The sequence below is a fragment of the Tamandua tetradactyla genome, chromosome 4 (assembly GCF_023851605.1).
Source record: "Tamandua tetradactyla isolate mTamTet1 chromosome 4, mTamTet1.pri, whole genome shotgun sequence".
In the NCBI taxonomy this organism is placed as follows: domain Eukaryota; kingdom Metazoa; phylum Chordata; class Mammalia; order Pilosa; family Myrmecophagidae; genus Tamandua; species Tamandua tetradactyla.
Window position 1 is genome coordinate 186,450,442 of NC_135330.1, and position 21,864 is coordinate 186,472,305.

The 21,864-nt window shown below is 37.3% G+C and overlaps 1 protein-coding gene across 5 annotated transcripts in view; it reads left to right on the forward strand.

Moving 5' to 3' along the window:
• IFT88 (intraflagellar transport 88) overlaps positions 1-21,864 on the forward strand; it is a 174,550-nt gene that overhangs the window by 141,276 nt on the left and 11,410 nt on the right. For 3 of the 5 annotated variants that reach the window (XM_077158806.1, XM_077158808.1, XM_077158804.1), the window contains one exon: positions 17,078-17,144. In XM_077158806.1, coding sequence (XP_077014921.1) covers positions 17,078-17,144 — 67 coding nt within the window. Of the gene's footprint in view, positions 1-17,077; positions 17,145-17,947; positions 17,984-21,864 lie in introns of all 5 variants that reach the window. The other 2 variants (XM_077158807.1, XM_077158805.1) reach the window with 1 other exon arrangement.

Below are 21,864 nucleotides of genomic sequence, written 5' to 3' on the forward strand. Positions count from 1 at the left end.
TGAGTCAAGGAATTTTTTTCAGTTTTTATATATCCCTCATGTATTCTTATTCTCCTTAGAAGCATTTATAAACATTCCAAAATTTAACTCATATCTTGATTACGTTAAAATATACCTTGCTGTCAGCCCACCGTAACTTGTTTAGGAGTTAGGGTCATAGAATAATGAGTGCTGTTCAGAGTGTGGTCTGTAAATCTGTAGCATCAGAATCACCTGGGAGCTTATTGGAATTGTAAAATCTGAGCCCTCACCCCAAACCTAAAGGGTCAGATCACTGGAAGCAGGAGCCAGGAATATCTTCAGGTGATTTTGATTCTTACTGAAGTTTGAGACTCAGTGGTCTAAGGTTAATGCCATACCTAAAAGGTCATCTTGCAAATGATCAAATACCTGCTCAGGAAAATAGAATCTGATTTAAGAAAATAAAATTAAAGTGAACAGAAAATTAATCAGGCTATGGATTTTTTTTTTTTTTTACAGTTTATGCATTTTATTCAGGACACCAAATTCTTACAGAAAAGGAAATAATTACTTTCAAAAGTGAAAACAGCTTCTTGGATGGGGAGGTTGCAGACGTTTTAAAAACAAAGGAAGGAATCTGCTTAGGTATTGGTGATTGGAGCAGGAATCTGTTAGTCATATGGGGTTGGGTTAGGTGTAAGTGGACTTTATTTTTAATTGGCCAGATATACTTATCTAGAGGCTTAATTGCCTTAATTGGCTTTTGGGGGGTCAAGTGACTTGGATGTTTGTCAAATTATTAAAATTTTTGCATTGATTCGAGAAAACCCAAAAGCTATTTTTGATTATATTTATCAATTCCCATGTTTTGATCATTCTCTCAGTTATGAGGGTTTGACCAAAAACATTGCTAGTCTCTCTTCACCACTAGTTGCTTCCTGTGTCTTGTGTATTATTCATAGTTCAGAAGCTCTGTTTTCCAAGGCTTTGTGGGGTAATTTTAATATCATTGTTCTTGAAGTCTGAGTTATGTCATTTGTTGTCTTCATAGCTGCACAATAGCATAAAAGAATCAAGAGACTAGTCAACAAATGAGGGATACTATATTAGTTAGGGTTCTGTAGAGAAACAGAATCAACAGGAAACATGTGTAAATATAAAATTTTAAAAAGTGTCTCACATAACCATGGGAACGTAGGGTCCAAAATCCGTAGGGCAGGCTGTTAAGCTGACGATTCTGATGGAGGGTCTGGACGAACTCCACAGGAGAGGCTCGCTGGCCGAAGCAGGAAGAGAACCTGTGTCTTCTGAATCCTCCTTAAAAGGCTTCCAGTGATTAGATTAAGCATCACTCATTGCAGAAGACACTCCCCTTGGCTGATTACAAATGGAATCAGCTGTGGATGTAGCAAATGTGATCATGACTTAATTCTATGAAATGTCCTCATAGCAAAAGACAGGCCAGCAATTGCCCAACCAAACAAACAGGTACCAACACTTGGCCAAGTTGACACATGAACCTGACCATGACAGATACTATGAGCATTATGACTAAAAAGATAAAAGTGCTCCTGTTAGGATGTCTCTGAGTCCAGGTTCCCTGGAAGCCAAACCAATTTTTGAAAATAAGTCCCTGGCACTGCGGGGTTCTTCCAAGGAAGTCAAGTAGCATTTTTTAAGTCAATGTATAGACTGTTCTACTTGTCCTGTGTTATTTATCCAAGTATAACAAAATTAGGAAAGTGGCAACTCTCTGAGATAACCTGAGGAAGGTGTTAGAATTAGAAGGTGAAGCTATTGTAAAGAGAATTAGGTAAGATGAAAAGAAGAAAAAGGAGGGAAGGGAATCATTTTAAATAGGCCCAAGGATCTTGAGAGGGCAATAAATGATTAGGAAGAGATAAGGAAGCACAAAAGAAAGAAAAGGGGATAAGAAAAGGATTTGGTCTTGTAGTAGAGGGGGATAGGTTAAGGGTCATCTGCTTGTTCTGCCAGGCTTGTCCACATCAGATACCATCTGCTTCTAACATTTTCATGGCAATTTTAGTTTGAGGTTACAATGGGAGTGACCTCCCAAAATCTTGGAACACATTTTGTGTGTGGTGACATGTGGACCCAGGAGCCAATTTTTAAAAGTTTTTGCTATTGTAGCATTGGTCTGGAAGACTTGATAAGATCCTTTTTTTTCTAGGTTTTAAAGCAGTCTTCCATTGAGCTCCCTTCTGGTACACCAAGTCCTTTGTTTGAAGGTCATGTAGGATTAGGAAAGACAGCCTGGAACTGTGAGGGGCGGAATTGGGTGTATGCGATTGGTCCTATCTTATAACCAATTTCAGATAGTAATAGACAGAAGTCTGGTATAGTGGGAAAAATAATGAGTCTCATGGGTCTTCCCATTATGATTTCTTAGGGGAATAGCCCAAAGTTTTCTAAAGGACTAGGGCTTATGGCCATGAAGATTAAGGGAAGAACCCTAAGTCAAGGTAGAGATTGTGATTCAGATCACTTAGCTAATTATTTTTTTTTATTAATTAAAAAATTAACTAACACAACATTTAGAAATCATTCCATTCTACATATACAATCAGTAATTCCCAATATCATCACATAGATGTATATTCATCATTTCTTAGTACATTTGCATCGATTTAGAAAAAGAAATAAAAAGATAACAGAAAAAAATAAAACGATAATAGAAAGAAATAAAAATAAAAAAATAAATAAAAACTATACCTAAAAAAAAAAAAACTATACCTCAGATACAGCTTCATTAAATGTTTTAACATAATTACACTACAATTAGGTAGTATTGTGCTGTCCATTTCTGAGTTTTTGTATCCAGTCCGCTTGCACAGTCTGTATCCCTTCAGCTCCAATTACCCATTATCTTACCCTATTTCTATCTCCTGATGGTCTCTGTTACCAATGACATATTCCAAGTTTATTCTCTAATGTCGGTTCACATCAGTGGGACCTTTAGTTTTTGGCTAGACTCACTCAGCATAATGTTCTCTAGGTCCATCCATGTTATTACATGCTTCATAAGTTTATTCTGTCTTAAAGCTGCATAATATTCCATCGTATGTATATACCACAGTTTGTTTAGCCACTCGTCTGTTGATGGACATTTTGGCTGTTTCCATCTCTTTGCAGTTGTAAATAATGCTGCTATAAACATTGGTGTGCAAATGTCTGTTTGTGTCTTTGCCCTTAAGTCCCCTGAGTAGATACCTAGCAATGGTATTGCTGGGTCGTATGGCAATTCTATATTCAGCTTTTTGAGGAACCACCAAACTGCCTTCCACAGTGGTTGCACCATTTGACATTCCCACCAACAGTGGATAAGTGTGCCTCTTTGTCCACATCCTCTCCAGCACTTGTCATTTTCTGTTTTGTTGATAATGGCCATTCTGGTGGGTGTGAGATGATATCTCACTGTGGTTTTGATTTGCATTTCTCTAATGGCCAGGGACGTTGAGCATCTCTTCATGTGCCTTTTGACCATTTGTATTTCCTCTTCTGGTAGGTGTCTGTTCAAGTCTTTTCCCCATTTTGTAATTGGATTGGCTGTCTTTTTGTTGTTGAGTTGAACAATCTCTTTATAAATTCTGGATACTAGACCTTTATCTGATATGTTGTTTCCAAATATTGTCTCCCATTGTGTAGGCTGTCTTTCTACTTTCTTGATGAAGTTCTTTGGTGCACAAAATTGTTTAATTTTTAGGAGCTCCCATTTATTTATTTCTTTCTTCAGTGCTCTTGCTTTAGGTTTAAGGTCCATAAAACCGCCTCCAATTGTAAGATTTATAAGATATCTCCCTACATTTTCCTCTAAGTGTTTTATGGTCTTAGACCTAATGTTTAGATCTTTGATCCATTTTGAGTTAACTTTTGTATAGGGTGTGAGATACAGGTCCTCTTTCATTCTTTTGCATATGGATATCCAGTTCTCTAGGCACCACTTATTGAAGAGACTGTTCTGTCCCAGGTGAGTTGGCTTGACTGCCTTATCAAAGATCCAGTGTCCGTAGATGAGAGGGTCTATATCTGAGCACTCTATTCCATTCCATTGGTTGATATAACTATCTTTATGCCAGTACCATGCTGTTTTGACCACTGTGGCTTCATAATATCAGGCTATGGATTTTTTAAAAAACTGGTTTAAAATGGAAATGAATTTTGTGTGGACCTGAGCAAGGAAGATGACCTGATTCAGGTTTATGTGAGTCAGGACAATTTATCTCCCTGTGACCCTAACGCTTATTTTAAGATATTAAAGCTAGAAGGATTGTATGGGCTTACTTTTCAGGGAAAATAGACCTTTTGCTGGAACTGTCATGGAAAGAAAGTCTGTTTCCCCTTGTGCTTGGAGGATTCATATTCCTGAGAGAGAAGAAAACCCTGCACACTTTGTATTCATAAGTGCCAGCAGTAGGCAGTGCCAGGCAAGAAAGACTCATTCTCTTCTGAACACTGTGGGCCCCTGGCAATACTTTTTTAAAAAAGAAGTTTGGCTTTTCTGCTTCTCTGACATGAAAAACATTGACTGCAAGGAGATCTGTCAAAGCTTGATCATATATTTAGAAATGAGCTAATTGGGAAGAACAGAAATTAAGGATTGGGTAATTTAAACATGGAAAAGGAAGAGAAAAATATTAGCCATAATACCAGAGAGAACAGATAGAAGCTGTTAGGAAAAAGAAAATGGTAAAGAAATAATTTATGAAATGTCCAAAACACAATTATTATGGAATTCCTAGTCAAAAAAAGAAGTATATTAACTTCATTTTAAAATCAAATTTCTACATTTCAGAATTTCAAAAAGAGAAATGTTGTTCCAATATTTGCTATTTTCCCTCCAAAGAATTCAGACAACTTCAAGGAATGCTTTATTTTGGCCAGATTTACAAAATATCATGTAATATTCAAAATTAATATAAAACATAGTTGATACTTATCCCTGAATTTCCTGTTATTACCAAACAAATCAATGAAAATAAGTATATGATCTAGTTAAACAGAAACCCTTTTAGTTATATTTCCTAAAAAGAAAGGTTTCAGTATTAAGAGCTCAAAGAGCATAGCTTTAAAATGGACTATACAATTAAAAAATGCAAATTCAAAAGAGCTTATGTAGGTAATAATAATAATAAGGTCCTTTCAATATTTCAAGACTCATTGCTGTAAACCGAAACACTTGCCTAAAACTTGGGACTTTCATATATATGTACACATGATCAAGTTTTTTATTAAAAATGAAATCTCCACCTTGGATTTGGCAATGAATTTTTAGAAATGACACAAAAAAGCATGAGCAACAATAAAAAAATGAATAAATTAGAATTAATCAAAATAAAACATATAAAGTGAAAATCAGCCATCCCACCTCTCAGAGATCACTATTAACATTTTGATATATGTTCTCCCGGGCACTTTAAACAATATACACATTTTTTTTTAACAAAGAAAAGGGATTCTTCTTTTTTTTTTACAAAAATGAGATTTTTTTACTTAAATACCGTTATATAACCTGCTTCCCCCCATCCTTGGAGGCCCCACTTAACAAACTAGCCTGTCAGTGAATACACACCCTTGTCCTCTTGTGCTCCACATTTCATTCTGTGGTTGTTCCCATCACATCTGCACATTGGTGAGATAAGAATCGTTGTCAGTCATTATTCTACTGCTTCCTCTCTTATCTGCCACCAGCCTTACCTCAATCCACTCCAAAGTGAGCACAGGTATCTGTGAACTCTATTACATGTAAAAAGTTTGAAAACCTGGTATGAGTGTTTTTAATGTTCGCCATGAACTTCACATACCCTATGATTAGACCATCAGTGTGGCTGACAACCCCTGCTCAGAGATACACCTGAGGTGGCGTCATGTACAAGGCCCTGGATGGGGTCGTGTGTTACATATGGTAGTGTGAGGCAAGACCCTTTGTTCTCGAGGGGATTGTCAACCAGCGGCAGGCAGGATGAAGCCATACAAAGCAGTTCTCTTCCATGTGTGCTGTGGAAGGCAGCATGAGAAGGAAATTTCCGCCATTCAGAAATGGGTTTACTGTGGAAATGTGAGAGCTTAAGCATCGATGCCCTCACTTGTATTGGCTTTTCTAAATTTATTTTTATTTTTGTGTCTAATTTATTTTTATTTTTGTGTCTATTTTATTTTTTGTGATTTGATTGTCTTTTCCTTCAGGAGGTTCCCCCAAATTGTGTAAGCTTCTGGCCCCACAAAATCCAGATCTGCCCCTGCTTCCATTTTTCTCTTCTTTTCTTAGAGCCAAAGATCTACAATAAGTTATCTACACCTCATCTTTATTTCCTCACCTTCCAGTCACCCTTCAGTCTAACATGGACTCTTACCATTCCACTTCACTAAAATTACTCTCACAAACGCTTTGTAGTTTTATTTTTGTCTGACTTGGCAGCAAAGTATTCTGTGTTTATGGTCTCTGAAACACACCCCTCTTTCCTGGTTTTGTTCCTACCTCTTCCTGCCTAGCCAGTAAACATTTGGTTCCCCAGTGCTCCCCATAGGCCTGCTTTTCTTCTCCTTACACACTTGTGGGACAAGACTAGCTTACAGGCCAACTCTGGAACACAGCAGGTGAATTCTGAGATCTGATGAGCCATCCAAGAGGCGTTCTCACCTCATGGGAAAGGTGCTCTGTCCTTGAGGGCTTTATTCCGCCTCTGCTAAAGAAGAAATTGGATCATAACTGAAAACATGAATGTTCAAACCTATAGAGTATAAATAGTATGAGAGGTGAAAAGTTATCTAAGTCTTAACAGTTCAAGTTTCTTGGAACTCAGAACTTTATCAAACTAATGTTTTGCTTTAACTTTTGAAATTGCCTTCTCCATTTTTAGTAAATTCCACACAAAATCATTGCTCTGCCCCCAAAAGGATAATGTAGTGGCTGGTACACAAGACTCGTACTGTTGATGGTGAAACTCATTAATTTTCAGCTGCGAACAGGTATTCATTTGGAAGGGAGGATGAAAACCACATTCTCTGCCCACAAGGAGGCATTGTAAAAAATATTGCCATAGTCTAGTGGGGGCTACCGGGCTGAGCACCAAATGAGCACCCACCTGGGACTTAGGAAAATAAGACAAGCTAAACTTTAAAGGTGAGCAAGAGTTGGCAAAGAAGATAAGGAAGGGCATTCCAGAAGCTTGAACAAACCCATGGAGGAAGGAGGGCCAGCCAGCAGAGTCAGGGAAATGCAAGTGGTTGAGTAAGAGTCCCTCCCTTTTATTTGTAAAGTAAGATTTCTTTTCATTTTTTTTTAATTATGGTTTTATATATAACATAAACTTGCTATTTTAACCATTTTAAGTGTACAATTCCATGGCATTAATTACATTCATAATGTTGCACAACCATCACCACCATTCATTTCCAAACTTTTGCTACTCCAAACAGAAACTCTGTAACTATTTGGCAAAAACCCCCCATTCTTCCCTTCTCTCAGCCCCTGTGACCTCCAGTCTGTTTCTGTCTCTATGAATTTGCTTATTCTAGAAAGTTCATAAAAGTGGATTCATACAGTATTCTTTTGTGTCTACTGTATTTCACTTAGCATGTTTTCAAGATTCATCCATGTTATAGCATTTATCACAACTTCATTCCTTTTTACAGCTAATTATCCACTCTTCAGATATACCACTTTTTGCTTAACCTTTCATCTGTTGATTGACACTTGTGTTACGTGCATCTTTTCATGATTGTGAATAATGCTGCTCTGGGCATTGGTGTACAAATTTCTATTCAAGACCCTTCTTTCAGTTTCTTGGATGTATATCTAGGAATGGAATTGCTAGGTCATATGGTAATTCTATAATTAGCATTTTGAGGATCCACCAAACTGTTTTCGACAGTGGCTGCATCAATTTACCTTCTCACCAGTAAAGCCAACACATGTATGCTAAATAATTTGCAACTCTTTTCTCTCATTCCATAGGTTGTCTTTTCACTTTCTTGATAATATCCTTTGATGTATAAAATTTTTTTATTTTGATTAATTCTATTTTATCCATTTTTTGTTGTTGCTCATGCTTTTTTTGTGTCATTTCTAAAAATCCATTGCAAAATCCAAGGTGGAGATTTCTTTTTTAATAAAAAAACTTGATCATGTGTACATATATATGAAAGTCCAAAGTTTTAGGCGAGTATTTCAGTTTACAACAGTGAGTCTTGAAATATTGAGAGGAATTTTTTTCTTTTTAGCAAACTAAATGTCAATAAGCAAATCCTTGACCCAGTAATTTATGAATATGTGGGAGTCATCAGGGTTGAGAGGGTAATAATTTGTCCTTTGAATTGAATGACATTATATTGATATTTCTAAAGATCTAAATGATATGCTAAGGAGTTTTAATCCAATTGTAAATATTTATCAAAAGATGTCTATCTGTTCACTGACTACCTTGTAACCACCTCATTTTTCATGTAAAAATTTGGAAGTGTGACTTCAGGCAGATTCAATGCTAATACAAAAATTCTAACAGGTAACTAAAAAATGTAAATAGCAACCTAAAACTATCACAGTTTGGGGATATTTCTTTCGTTTTGAGGGTGGGTTTGGAGCTAGAAAGTAGACTGTTTAACATATCTTAGGTATTTTGTGAGATTTTTATCAGTGCCGTTAATTTTGTGTGTTGGATTTCAGATGTCCAGTCCTCTAGTTCACTGATCCTTTCTTTTGCCTCTTCAGATCTTTTATTCTAGGTTTCCATTGGTTTTTGGGTTTTTTTTTTTTTTTGTCTCTTCTACTGCGCCTTTCATTTCCATCAGTTCTATAATTTGTTTTTTTCAAACTTTTGGATTCTTCTTTATGTTTGTGCCCAATGTCTTCTTTATATCTTCCCTCAACTTGTTGATTTCATTTTTGATGAGATTTTGCATGTCTGTTCAAAGATCCTGGATTAGTTGTTTCAACTCCTTTATCTCATTTGAAGTCTTGGTTTGTTCCTTTGACTGAACCATATCTTTGATTTTCATAGTATGACTCATTATTTTCTGCTGGCATCTAGGCATTTAATTTTCTTAATTTATTCTGGAAGTTGTTTTTATTCTTTTACCTAGAGTTTTTTTTTTTTTAACTGGATGGCCCTATTCTCTCTCTGCTCTTTGACATTTTATTTCAACTTATTCTAGAACTGTAGCATAGGTTCTGTTTAATTGATGAGAATTTTTCAGTTCTTGTTTTTCTGTTTCTTGTCCTGCATATATAAAGCCTTTTATTTTTTGAGGAGGGTCTCCTCAGATATTATAGACCCCAGGCAGATTTTCCCAGAGCAGACAGGCCCACTTCTCAGGAGGAAAGAGTAGCCAGTTTCAGATTTCCCTGAAGGTGAGATGGAGCACGTTGTCAGACTTTTCTATGAAGCCTCTAGATTCTGTGCTTTTTCTATCCTGCCCAGCTTGTGGCACTTGTCTGCCCACAGCTTCCCACCAGCATATGGTGATGCTGTGCCTTTAATTTCAGCAGACTCTCCCTACCAGGGATACGGTTGAGACCAAGGCTGCAGTAGTAGGCAGGTTTTGGTTCCTTCTGTTTTACAGTCCCTGGGGCCTTAATTCTTTGAAGGAGAGATGCCGCTTGAGCTATGCCCTGCCCCCCTTTTCTTGGGAAGATATGCCCTTTAGGAAACTAAACTCCTTTCACCTGACTACTTACTTTGTCTCTCAGAGATGCCTTAGTTCTTCCCTTGCCTGGGGTAGTGTGAGTGCTTCCATTTCTAGCTAATCAGTTGTTTAAGAAGTTAAAAAAAAAAAAAGCCTTTTTGAACTTGCTAATCAGGCGCTTGAGTTAGTACATGGCTCTTGGTTTCTCCAGGCTCTGTGTCCCTCCTTTTCTTTTGTCCAGCCTTTTTCCAGTATTTTGTGCTGTCCAACTCAAAAGTCCCCCTATTATTTGTTAATTTCTTATCCATATTTTTTATTCATCTATCCATACCATAGATGAAAGGAGCATCAGACACAAGGTTTCACAATCACACAATCATATTGCAAAAGCTATGTCATTGTTCAATCATCTTCAAGAAGTACGGCTACTGGAACATAGCTCTACAGTTTCAGGTACTTCTCTAGCCACCTTAATACACCATAAACTAAAAAGGGGATATCTATATAATGCATCAGGATAACCTCTCGACTCTGAAGTCTCTCAGCCATTGACACTTAATTTTGTCTCATTTCTCTCTTCCCCCTTTTGGTCAAGAAGGTTTTCTCAATCCCTTGATTCTGAGTCCCAGCTCATCCTAGGATTTCTGTCCCACGTTGCCAGGGAGGTTTACACCCCTGGGAGTCATGTCCCACATAGAGGGGCAGAAAGCAGTGAGTTTGCTTGCCATGCCAGCTGAGAAAGAGAGAGGGGCCACATCTGAACAACAAAAGAGATTCTCTGGGGGTGACTCTTTGGACTAATTTTAAATAGGCTTAGCCTATCCTTTGCAGGGATAAGTTTCATAGGGGCAAACCCCAAAATTATGTCTCAGTTTATTGATTGGTTGTCCCCACTGCTTGCGAGAATATCAGCAATTCTCCAAATGAGGCAGTTGAATTTTTCCCCCTTTTTCCTCATTCCCCCAAAGGGTCAGTGCCATTATTTTTAAACTGGAATTTCAAAAGCACGTTTACAAAAGTAAATGTGCCCCTTCAAAATATGCCCAACCATTGTGGATTAGGACTAGTGCAAGAAAAATCCCTTTTTTTTTTTTGTACATTTTTTCTTCCTCTCTTCTTCTCCCACCCTTGAATTATTATGTTTAAGCCTTGAATTTTCACATCAAGAAAATAGAGTTTGGTTTTTAAGTTGTTTATGTAAGCAAAGGTTATACTGCATTTTAAGTTAAAGTGACATGTTGAGTATTCTATAAGGACAATCAGAGTCTTGCAGGGCAGAGTCTTGCAGGGCATGCATTGAACACTTTTCCTACAAAGCAACTCCATCTCTTTTCCTATAGCATGAACTCTATGAGCAACTATATGCTAATAAACTAGACAACATAGATGAAATGAACAACTTCCTCGAAAAGCACGAATACCAACATTGACTCAAGAAAAAATAGATGACCTCAACAAACCAACCACAAGTAAAGAGATTCTATCAGTCATTAAGAAGTTCCCAAAAAAGAAAAGTCCAGAACCAAATGGCTTCACATGTGAATTCTACCAAGCGCTCAAGAAAGATTTAATACCAATCCTACTCAAACTCTTCAAAAAAAATTGAAGAAAAGGGAAAGCTACCTAACTCATTCTAGGAAGCCAACATCATCCTAATAACAATGCCAGGCAAAGATATCACAAGAAAAGAAAATTACAGACCAATCTTTCTAATGAATATAGATGCAAAAATCCTCAAAAAATCCTCACAAATTGAATCCAGCAGAACATTGGAAGAATTATACGCCATGACCAAGAGGAATTTATTCCAGGTATGCAAGTCTGGTTCAACATAAGAAAATCAATTAATGTAATACCCCAAATCAACAAATCAAAGTGGAAAACTGCATAATCATCTTGATTGATGCAGAAAAAGCATTTGACAAAATTCAACATCCTTTCTTGGTGAAAATGCTTCAAAGGATAGAAATAGAAGAGAACTTCCTCAGTATGATAAAAGAAATATATGAAAAACCCACAGCTAACATCATCTTCAATGGGGAAGACTGAAAGCTTTCCCTCTAAGATCAGGAGCAAGACAAGGATGCCCACTGTCGCCATTGTTATTCAACATTGTGCTGGAAATTCTAGCTAGAACAGTTATACAAGAAAAAGAAATATAAGGCATCCGAATTGGAAAGTAAGAATAAAACTTTCACTGTTTGACATGATACTTTATGTTGAAAATCCAAAAAAATCTATAGCAAAGCTACTAGTACTAATAAATTAGTACAGCAAAGTGGCAGGGTACAAAATCAATACCCAGAAATCAGTAGTGTTTCTGTACATTAGTAATGAGCGATTTCTTCTGAGGAGGAAATCAAGACCATTTACAGTAGCAGCCAAAAGAATCAAATATTTAAAAATAAATTGGACAAAGGCCACAAAAGATGTATACACAGAAAACTACAGTAAATTGCTATAGGAAATCAAAGGAGATCTAAATAAATGGAAGGGCATACTGTGTTCATGGATTGGAAAACTTAAATATAGTTAAGATGTCAGCACTGACCAAATCGGTCTATAGATTAAATGCAATACCAATTTAAAACCCAAACAATTTTTCAGAAATAGAAAAACCAATACCAAATTTATTTGCAAGGATGTGGTGCCCCAAATAGCTGAAGATATCTTGAGAAAGAGGAATGAAGTAAAAGGTCTCACACTTCCTGACTTTAAAGCATATTTCAAAGCTTTAAAAAAATTATGTCAAAACGGCATGGTACTGGCATAAAGATAGATATACTGACCAATGGAATCAAAATGAGTGTTCAGAAATAGAGCTTCTCATCTACAGACAATTGGTCTTTGATAAGGTAGTCAAGTCAACTCAACTGGGACAGAGCAGCTTCCTCAGTAAATGGTGCTTGGAAACTGGATATCCATATCCAAAAGAATGAAAGAGGGCCACACCTTATATAAAAATTAATTCAAAATGGATCAAAGACCTAAACATTAGACCTGAGGCCATAAACTTTTAGAAGATAATGTAGGGAAATATCTTAAAGGTCTTGTGATAGGAGGTGGTCTCCTAGACCATGCTTACACAAAGCATGAACAATAAAAGAGATAGATAAATGGAAATCTCCTCAAATTTGAACACTTTTATGCATCAGAGGACTATTTCAGGAAACTAAAAAGGCAGCCTATGCAATGGGAAATGATATTTGATAAGGGGATATGATATTTGGCATACTAGAATATATAAAGAGATCCTACAACTCAACAACAAAAAGACAACCGTATTTTTAAATGGGCAAAAGTCATGGACAGACGCTTTTCTGAAGAAGAAATACACTGGCTCAAAAATATATGAATGCAAAATATATATATGAATCACAAAAAAAAAAAACACATATGAAAAGATACTCAGCCTTACAGGCTATTTGGGAAATGCAAATCAGAATCACAGTAAGATATCATCTCACACCTATTAGTATGGCCAGTATTAAAAAAACAGAACAAAAAAAGAAACAGAGAACTACAAGTGCTGGAGAGGATGTGGAGAAAGAGGTACACTTATTCACGGTTGGTGAGTATGTAAAATGGTGCAACCACTCTAGAAGGTAGTTTGGCAATTCCTCAGGAAGCTAAATATAAAATTGCCATATGATCCAGCAATCCCATTACTAGGTATATATTTGGAGGCACTGAAGGCAAGGACACAAACATGCATTTGCATACCAGTATTTACAGCAGCATTATTCATGATTGCCAAGAGATGGAAACAACCCACATGTCCATCAGCTGATGAGTTATTAAACAAACTGGTTTATACATAGGATGGAATATTATGCAGGTATAAGACAGAATAAAGTCAAGATACAAGCAACAATGTGGATAAACCTTGAGGATATTATAATGAGCAAACTTGGAGAGTTAAAGTTGAGAACACAGGTTATTAGGAGATAGAAAGAGGATAGAGATTGGGCATTTGATGCTGAAAGAGTATAGAATGTTCAACATGGTTGATTGTAAATATCCAGAAATGAATAGCATAATGCTATCTGGTAGTATCACAATATTTCAACTACACTAAATGAAGCCATGTGTGAATATGGTTGAGGGCGGAGGGCTGGGGGCATGTAGGACACCAGAAGGAAAGATAGAGAATAAAGAATGGGACAGTATAATTTAGAGAGGCCTAGAGTAGACAATGATGATAATTAAATAATAAACATAGGAATGTTTTTGCATGAGGGAGAGCAAATGAATGTCAACATTGCAAGGTGTCGAAATGGGATGGTATATGGGAAAAAATTCAATCAATGCAAACTAGGGTCTATAGTTAACAACAACATTATAATATGCCTCCATTGAATGTAACAAAGGCAATATGACAAAGCCAAATGTCAGTAAGAGGGGGATATGGGGGAAGGATATGGGATTCTTGGTGTTATGGTTGTTTCTCCATTTTATTTTATTTTGTTTTGTTTATTATTCTTCATTTTTTTTCCCTCTTCTTTCTTTGTGGAATAAATGGTAATATCTTCATATAGACTGTGGTGGTGAATGCATGGCTGTAGATTGTGATGATGAATGCATGACTGTGTGATTATTATACCTGGAACCATTGATTATGTACTTACGTTGGATTGTATGGTGTGTGAATAAAACTGTTTAAAAATGAGCAGAGAGATACAAGTGCTGGAGAAAATGTGAAGAGAGAGATGTACCTATTCAATGTTGGTAGGAAAATAGAAGGGTGCAGCCCCTCTGGAGGTCAGTGTGGTGGCTCTATGGGATACTAGGTGTGGGGTTGGTGTATGATCCTGCAACCCCATTATTAGGTGTATCCTTGGAGGAACTGAGAGCATGAACAAGAATGGACATTTGCACACTGGTGTTTATAGCAGCAGCGTTCAAGATTCATAATGGATGGAGGGTGGCCTAAGGGGATACATCAACAGAGAAATGGAAAGCTGAATTGTGATGTATACGTACCATGGAATATTGAGCAGCTGCAAGAAGAAATGAAGTTGTGAGGCATGCAACTAGGTTAATGAAACTTGAGGACAGTATATTGAATGAAATAGCCAGAAACCAAAAGACAAATATTATAATGCCTTGCTAATATGGACTAACTATGATGTGCAAACTCTGAGAATTGAATTTGAAAGCCCAGGTTATCAGGGGAAGACCTATTATAAAGGCTTCTAGATTTAATAGATGTGACTCTTAAAGCAGTCATATCTATTCCAGGGTTCTAACTGTTAATTCTAAATTCTGAGATTGCTGAACTCTTTGTGTATAACCTGTCTTTCCTTGGAATTCTGGATATCTGTGTGACACCTGAGACTGAAAGCTAGAGTTCAGCTATGAAAGTCAGCATTACGCCATAGAGAAACAGTTTTGTTTTTGTTTTTTTGTTTTTGTTTTTAAAAAAAAAGGGTGAGAAAGCACTCAGACCTCAGTTAGAGATATGATGAAGCTGATCTGATTAGTACTCAGGTAAATCAGACTAACAGGTAAATGATTTTAGTGGCTGTATTTTAAAACTTCAACTTTTGTGTGAGACCAAAGGAAGAGATGTTCATTTGGTGCAAAATTTATATTTTTGGTAGCATAGCATCTAATTTAACTTGTATGGTCAGCTTTTTCAAACACCATAATTACATGGAACCTTGAATCAGGAATGAGATCTTGTTGGTTTGTACAGGTTGGTGTGATGCCCTAATACATCACAGAGTAATCCGGGCAGAAGATTAAAAAGCTATTTCCAAAGTCTTCTTTAGGGACTGGTGGAAAATGTGGAAATAATTTAATTTCCCCACCTGGAGAAGACCTGATATTCTCGTAAGCATTACAAACTGGCAATTTGGTGGGCCAGGCCCTCAATCTTAGGACTTGCTCTTATGAAACTTATTTCTGTAAAGAAGAAGGTAAACCTACTTTCATGACTCCCATGGGTGTGGACCTTCCTGGCAATGTGGGAGAAATCATAGAATGAGCTGAGACTCAGCATCAAGGGATTGAGAAAACCTTCTCGACCAAAAGGGGGAAGAGTGAAATGAGAGAAAATAAAGTGTCAATGGCTGAGAGATTCCAAATGGAGTCGAAGGTTATCCTGCAGGTTATTCTTACGCATTAAATAGATATCACCTTGTTATTCAAGATGTAATGGAGAGGCTGGAGGGAACTACCTGAAAATGTAGAGCTGTGCTCCAGTAGCCATATTTCTTAAAGATGATTGTATAATGATACAGCTTTCACAATGTGACTGTGTGGTTGTGAAAACCTTGTGTCTGATGCTCCTTTTATCTACCTTGTCAACAGACGAGTAGAACATATGGAATAAAAATAAATAATAGGAGGAACAAGTGTTAAAATAAATTTAGTTTGAAATGCTGGTGATCAGTAAAGGGGAGGGGTAAGGGGTATGATATGTATAAATTTTTTTTCTATTTTCTTTTTTTATTTCTTTTTCTGAATAGATGCAAATGTTCCAAGAAATGATCATGATGATGAATATGCAACTATGTGATGATATTGTGAATTACTGATTATATATGTAGAACAGAATGATCAAAAGTTAAGAATGTTTGCGTTTGTTTGGTGTTATTTTTTTTTTTTAATTAAAAACTAAAAAACAGAAAATTTTGCAGAGTCACCCCCAGAGAACCTCTTTTGTTTGTCCAGATGTGGCCTCGGTCTCTAAGCCATCTCTGCAGGTAGACTCACTGCCCTCCCCGCTATATAAGACTTCCAGGGTGTAAGTCTCACTGGCACAGTGGGACCTGACTCATGGGGATTAGCCTGGCTCTGGCTTTGTGGGATTTAGAATGTCTTCTTGACCAAAAACAGGAAGAGAAATGAAACAAAATTTCAGTGACAAGAGATTTCAACTAGAGTCAAGAGTTCATTTTGGAGGTTATTCTTATGGAGTATTTGGATATCCCTCTTCAGTTTTTGTTGTATTAGAGTAGTTAGAGGGAAATACCTGAAACTGTTGAACTGTAATCCAGTAGCCTTGATTTTTTTTCTTGTAGCCTTGATTTTTGAAAATGATTGTGTAACTATACAGTTTTTAAAGTGTGAACATATGATTGTGAAAACCTTGTAACTGACACTTCATTTATCCCATGTAGGACAGATTAAGTAAGAAAATAAACGCAAAAAGTAAAGAAATAATAGGCGGTTATGGGGATTATGGGATGTTTGGGGTGTTCTTTTTACTTTTATTTTTATTCTTATTTTTACGCGTTTTGGAGTAATGAAAATGTTCAAAAATTGATTGTGATGTTGAATGCCCAGCTATATGATGATTCTCTGAACCATTAATTGTACACTTTGGAATGATCATATGGTATGTGAATATATAATCTACCTCAATAAAATTGTATTTAAAAATCATTTGAAAAAAATCTACCTTGGTTAAATCAAACTTTGACGTAATATTGCTTATTCTTTTAAACTTGTCTCCTTATTACTGCAGCGCATAAAGTCTGGCAGAGATGGCAGTGGTGGTTCCCGTAGCAAAAGAGAAGGAAGTGCTGGCAGTGGTAAGTATTTCCTGTTACTTTGAAATACTATATTTGACAGATTTTTTAGTCCATGGGCTTTAGAAAAATATTGAAATAGTCCAGATTTTCCTTTATCTGTTTGTTCATTTATACACAGTAAAACCTCACTTATTCTGATTAATTTGGTAAGTTTGATATATAAATGAGTGTCTGTAAATGTTGGGGAGGTCTAGTTCTTAAGTAACCAGACCTGTTTAATAATCATACCTGATTAATTAAACAAGTTCATTTCAGACAGATTATCATAGATGCCATGTTTGTGAGGTTTTTACTATGTTAAATTCTTTTAATTTCCATGTAAAAGAAGTACCATGAGAAGTAGATGGTCTTACAGAACGCTGGCAGTCAAGACTTCCTAGTTCCCCTTGTCATTTAGACACAGTGCCTGCCTAGGAATTAGGAGACATAGTTATAGACCCAGTCCTGTTTTTGGACCAACCACTTAAATGCTGTGGACTTAGGTGGTTTCTACAATTCTTTGCTTCCCTAAGATTCTTGGACTATATAACTATTTTTGACCTCATTATGTACTAAGAACTTTTCAGTTTATTTTCCTTTTACCCCATCAATAGAATCTACTTTTTTTCCTGCTTCAGGGGAGTAGTATAAGTTAGACTAGTAGAAATATGGTGGTTTTAAAGCTCTTTGAAAATCAGTGCTAAGTTGGGTTCTCTAAATCTACCTGCCTTCTCTCATCTTCATATTCAGCACTGGGTCATGCAAATCTGACCCAGGCCCATGCAACCTGCCTGCTTACCTTGTTATTTCTGCTTGTGGCCTAGGACTCAGGACAAAGGAAGAAGTAACTCTTAGTTTAGGTAGGCCTTTCATTCATTCACAAACATTTATTGGATGCATGTGATGTGCCAGGCCCTGTGCTAAGTGCTGCAGACACAGGGATGAATAAGACCTGGTCCCTGTGCTCAAGGAACTTAGAATCTAAGTGGAAAGACAGACAGGTTTCTAATGCTGCTGACAGTGCTGCCATGATAGAGAAATATACATGTGTTTTCTGACTTACCTAGGGACAGAAATTGCATATGAGACAGAGACTCCTTCTGAATTCAAAGATTCACTTTGTTGAATATGTTTACATAGTTGCAATTACCATGATATCTAGCTCTAGCCAGACCACCTGACTCTCCAAGGGTCCAAACAAACTCACAGTCCTGGCCTGCTTACCCTCAAGCCACAGGAGCCCTTACCCAGAACCTGAGAAATTAGAAGCATTATTGGACCTAAACCCAAGAATGCCAAGTATAGTCTGCCCTCTCAATGAGTAGCCCTTTTCTATCTCCTCAGCCTTCCGTGATCACATTGAATTCCGCTGTCTCCATCCTGTCTCCCAATGCACACACACACACAGACACACCAACTGATGCTTCAGTCTATCAACCTGGCCATCTGAGATGGATTTAGCTGAGTCCTGAGCCGTAGAGAAAGCAGTACAGGTCTATAATCCCTTATCCAAAACTTCTGGGACCAGATGTGTTTTGGAATTCTTAATTTTTTGGAGTTTAGACAAGTAGTGTGGTGCATTAGTCACTTATCATATAACACTCCATAGGAAGCACTTCATGGTCAAATGTATTATTTCTTATTAACTCAGTGAAGCATGTGAATATTCATACTAAGGATAAGTAAATACTATAAATAGTATCTAATCAGGTCAAGTTCTGTGCCACCAAATGAGTTACAGCAAAAGTTAGTTTCCAGAGCTTTTCCGAATTTGGAATTGTTGTTGAGGGATCATGGAACTGTACCAAAATCTATGTTCTTAATGGTAGGGAAATAAGCGAACAAGACATTTCATTAGCATACTTCAGATGTGTCTTCAGCCTTACCACTTGGTTCCTCCCCCTCCACCACCCCCAACTTTCATTCTTGAGGAAAGTACTCACTTAGCCATTTGTAATATCTCCTTTTAGAAATTTCCAGTACAAATGTACCTGTTAAAGGTAGTCCTGATCTCACCCATCTTCCACCTCTAACCTATAGAACCTACAGATTGGTATTTGCATTTTAACATGGAACTACTTGGCCCTTCTGTCTGGATTAGATCCACAGTTCTGAATAGTTAGAGAAAAGGGGAAATATATTTAATGTGTATCTAAATGAGAATGTTTTAAGCTAATTCAAGTATAATATATTAATTAAATGCAGTTTTATTACTCTCACTTTCATAGCGTGCCTATGCCTAGATTTTTTCAAAAATCTTAAACTTTTTTATTGTATAATAGAACATACAAAGCAAAGAAATAAAAAACCAATAGTTTTCAAAGCACTCTTCAATAAGCAGTTACAGAACAGATCCCAGAGTTTATCATGGGCTACCATACAATCTACTCAGATTTTTCCTTCTAGCTGCTCCAGAATATAGGAGGCTAGAAGGCATAAATATTTTTTTATCATCGCAATCCACCTTTTTTTTCTTTTTTGTGAAAAATAACATATATATACAAAAAAGCAATAAATTTCAAAGCACAACACCACAATTAGTTGTTGAACATATTTCAGAGTTTGGCAGGGTTACAATTCCACAATTTTAGGTTTTTACTTCTAGCGACCCTAAGATACTGGAAACTTAAAAGAGATATCAATTTAATGATTCAGCAATCATATTCTTTGTTAAATCCTATCTTCTCTGTATAACTCCATCATCACCTTTGATCTTTCTATCTCTCTCTTTAGGAGTATTTGGGCCATTCTACTTTTTCATGTTGGAAGGGGCTGTCAGTAATATGGGGTAGGGAGATGGAACTATCCAATGTTCTGAAGAGACTGGGCCTTGTAGAGTCAGGACTTATCTGGCCCAGGGAACCATTTGAAGGTTGTAGGTTTCTGGGAAGTACACCAGTGCATGGAACCCTTGTGGAATCTTATATATTGCCCTAGGTGTTTTTTAGGACTGGCTGGAATGGTCTGGGTTGGGGTTTATATGCCCAGATTTGTCATTGCCTAGGAGATGACCATAGGAAACTTTAACTTTTACATAAGAATTTATAATTAAATAAGTAATTTATGTAAAATAGTTCTTTCTGAAATGACTGAAGGCACTTGAAACTCATCCGCTTTGGAGGGTCAGTCTCCTGGCATGGCACCCTTGTTTTCACTGTTATTTAGTGAGCCTTTCCATGTGATGGCCGAACCTTGATTCCCTTCTCTTCTGCTTCTTGGTGCTTATCGGAAAACCCCCGGAGGCTTGTTGAAGCAGACTGCTGAACTCCACCCCACGGTTTCTATATCAGTGAGGCTATGATGTATAATGATGCTACAGGCCCTATTATCACATGCCAAGAACCCTGCTTTATACTAAATGAGGCAATATTGAAATTAAATTTGATATGCTCTTTGTGAAAAGGTGGCGATTACTGTTGCCACCATAAACAAGTTCACATATAACAGCCACCGGCACCAAACCTGGGTTGTCACTACTCAGCATAGTTTTTGGAAAGTGACTGAGAGCCTTCCTCAGCCTCAGTGCAGTCCTGCGAGTGTTCAATGAAACAGTCTGTGGATGTGCTTAGCATAGTGTCTGGCATATGCTGGATGCTGAATCGATGTTAGCTATTATTATTGTTGTTATTATTAATTTATATAAATTGCATTGAAGAGCAATAGTGCGTGGTTTAGAATTTTCAGCATCTTTCCAGGATTTGTTTTACAGAATTAGCCTAAAATGAAATGTTCTGGTTTGCTAGCTGCTGGAATGCAATATACCAGAAACGGAATGGCTTTTAACAAGGGGAATTTAATGAGTTGCTAGTTTATAGTTCTAAGGCCGAGAATTAAAACAAGTCTATAGAAAAGTCCAATCAAAGGCATCCAGGGAAAGATACCTTGGTTCAAGAAGGCCGATGAAGTTCAGGGTTTCTCTCTCATCTGGAAAGGCACATGGCGAACGCAGTCAGGGCTTCTCTCTCGGCTGGAAGGGCACATGGCAGACACGGCGTCATCTGCTAGATTTCTCTCCTGGCTTCCTGTTTCATGAAGCTCCCCGGGAGGCATCTTCCTTCTTCATCTCCAAAGATCGCTGGCTGAAGGACTCTCTGCTTCGTGGTGCTGCAGCATTCTCTGCTCTCTCTGAGTCTCTCTCCGTGTCCAAAATATTTCCTCTTTTATAGGACTCCAGTAAACCAATCAAGACCCACTCAAATGGGTGGAGACATGTCATCCCCTAATCCAGTTTAACAACCGTTCTTAACTAAATCACATCAACCAGAGAGATGATCCCATCACAGTCCCAAATACACAGCATTGAATAGAGACTATTCTACCTTTAAGAAATGGGATTTATATCAAAACATGGCTTTTCTTAGGGGCTAGCTGCTGGAATGCAATATACCAGAAACGGAATGGCTTTTAACAAGGGGAATTTAATGAGTTGCTAGTTTACAGTTCTAAGGCCGAGAAAATGTCCCCATTACAACAAGTCCATAGTAATGTCCAATCAAAGGCATCCAGGGAAAGATACCTTGGTTCAAGAAGGCCGATGAAGTTCAGGGTTTCTCTCTCATCTGGAAAGGCACATGGCGAACACAGTCAGGGTTTCTCTCTCAGCTGGAAGGGCACATGGCAGACACGGTGTCATCTGCTAGCTTACTCTCCTGGCTTCTGGTTTCATGAAGCTCCCCGGGAGGCATTTCCCTTCTTCATCTCCAAAGGTCGCTGGCTGGTGGACTCTCTGCTTTGTAGTGTT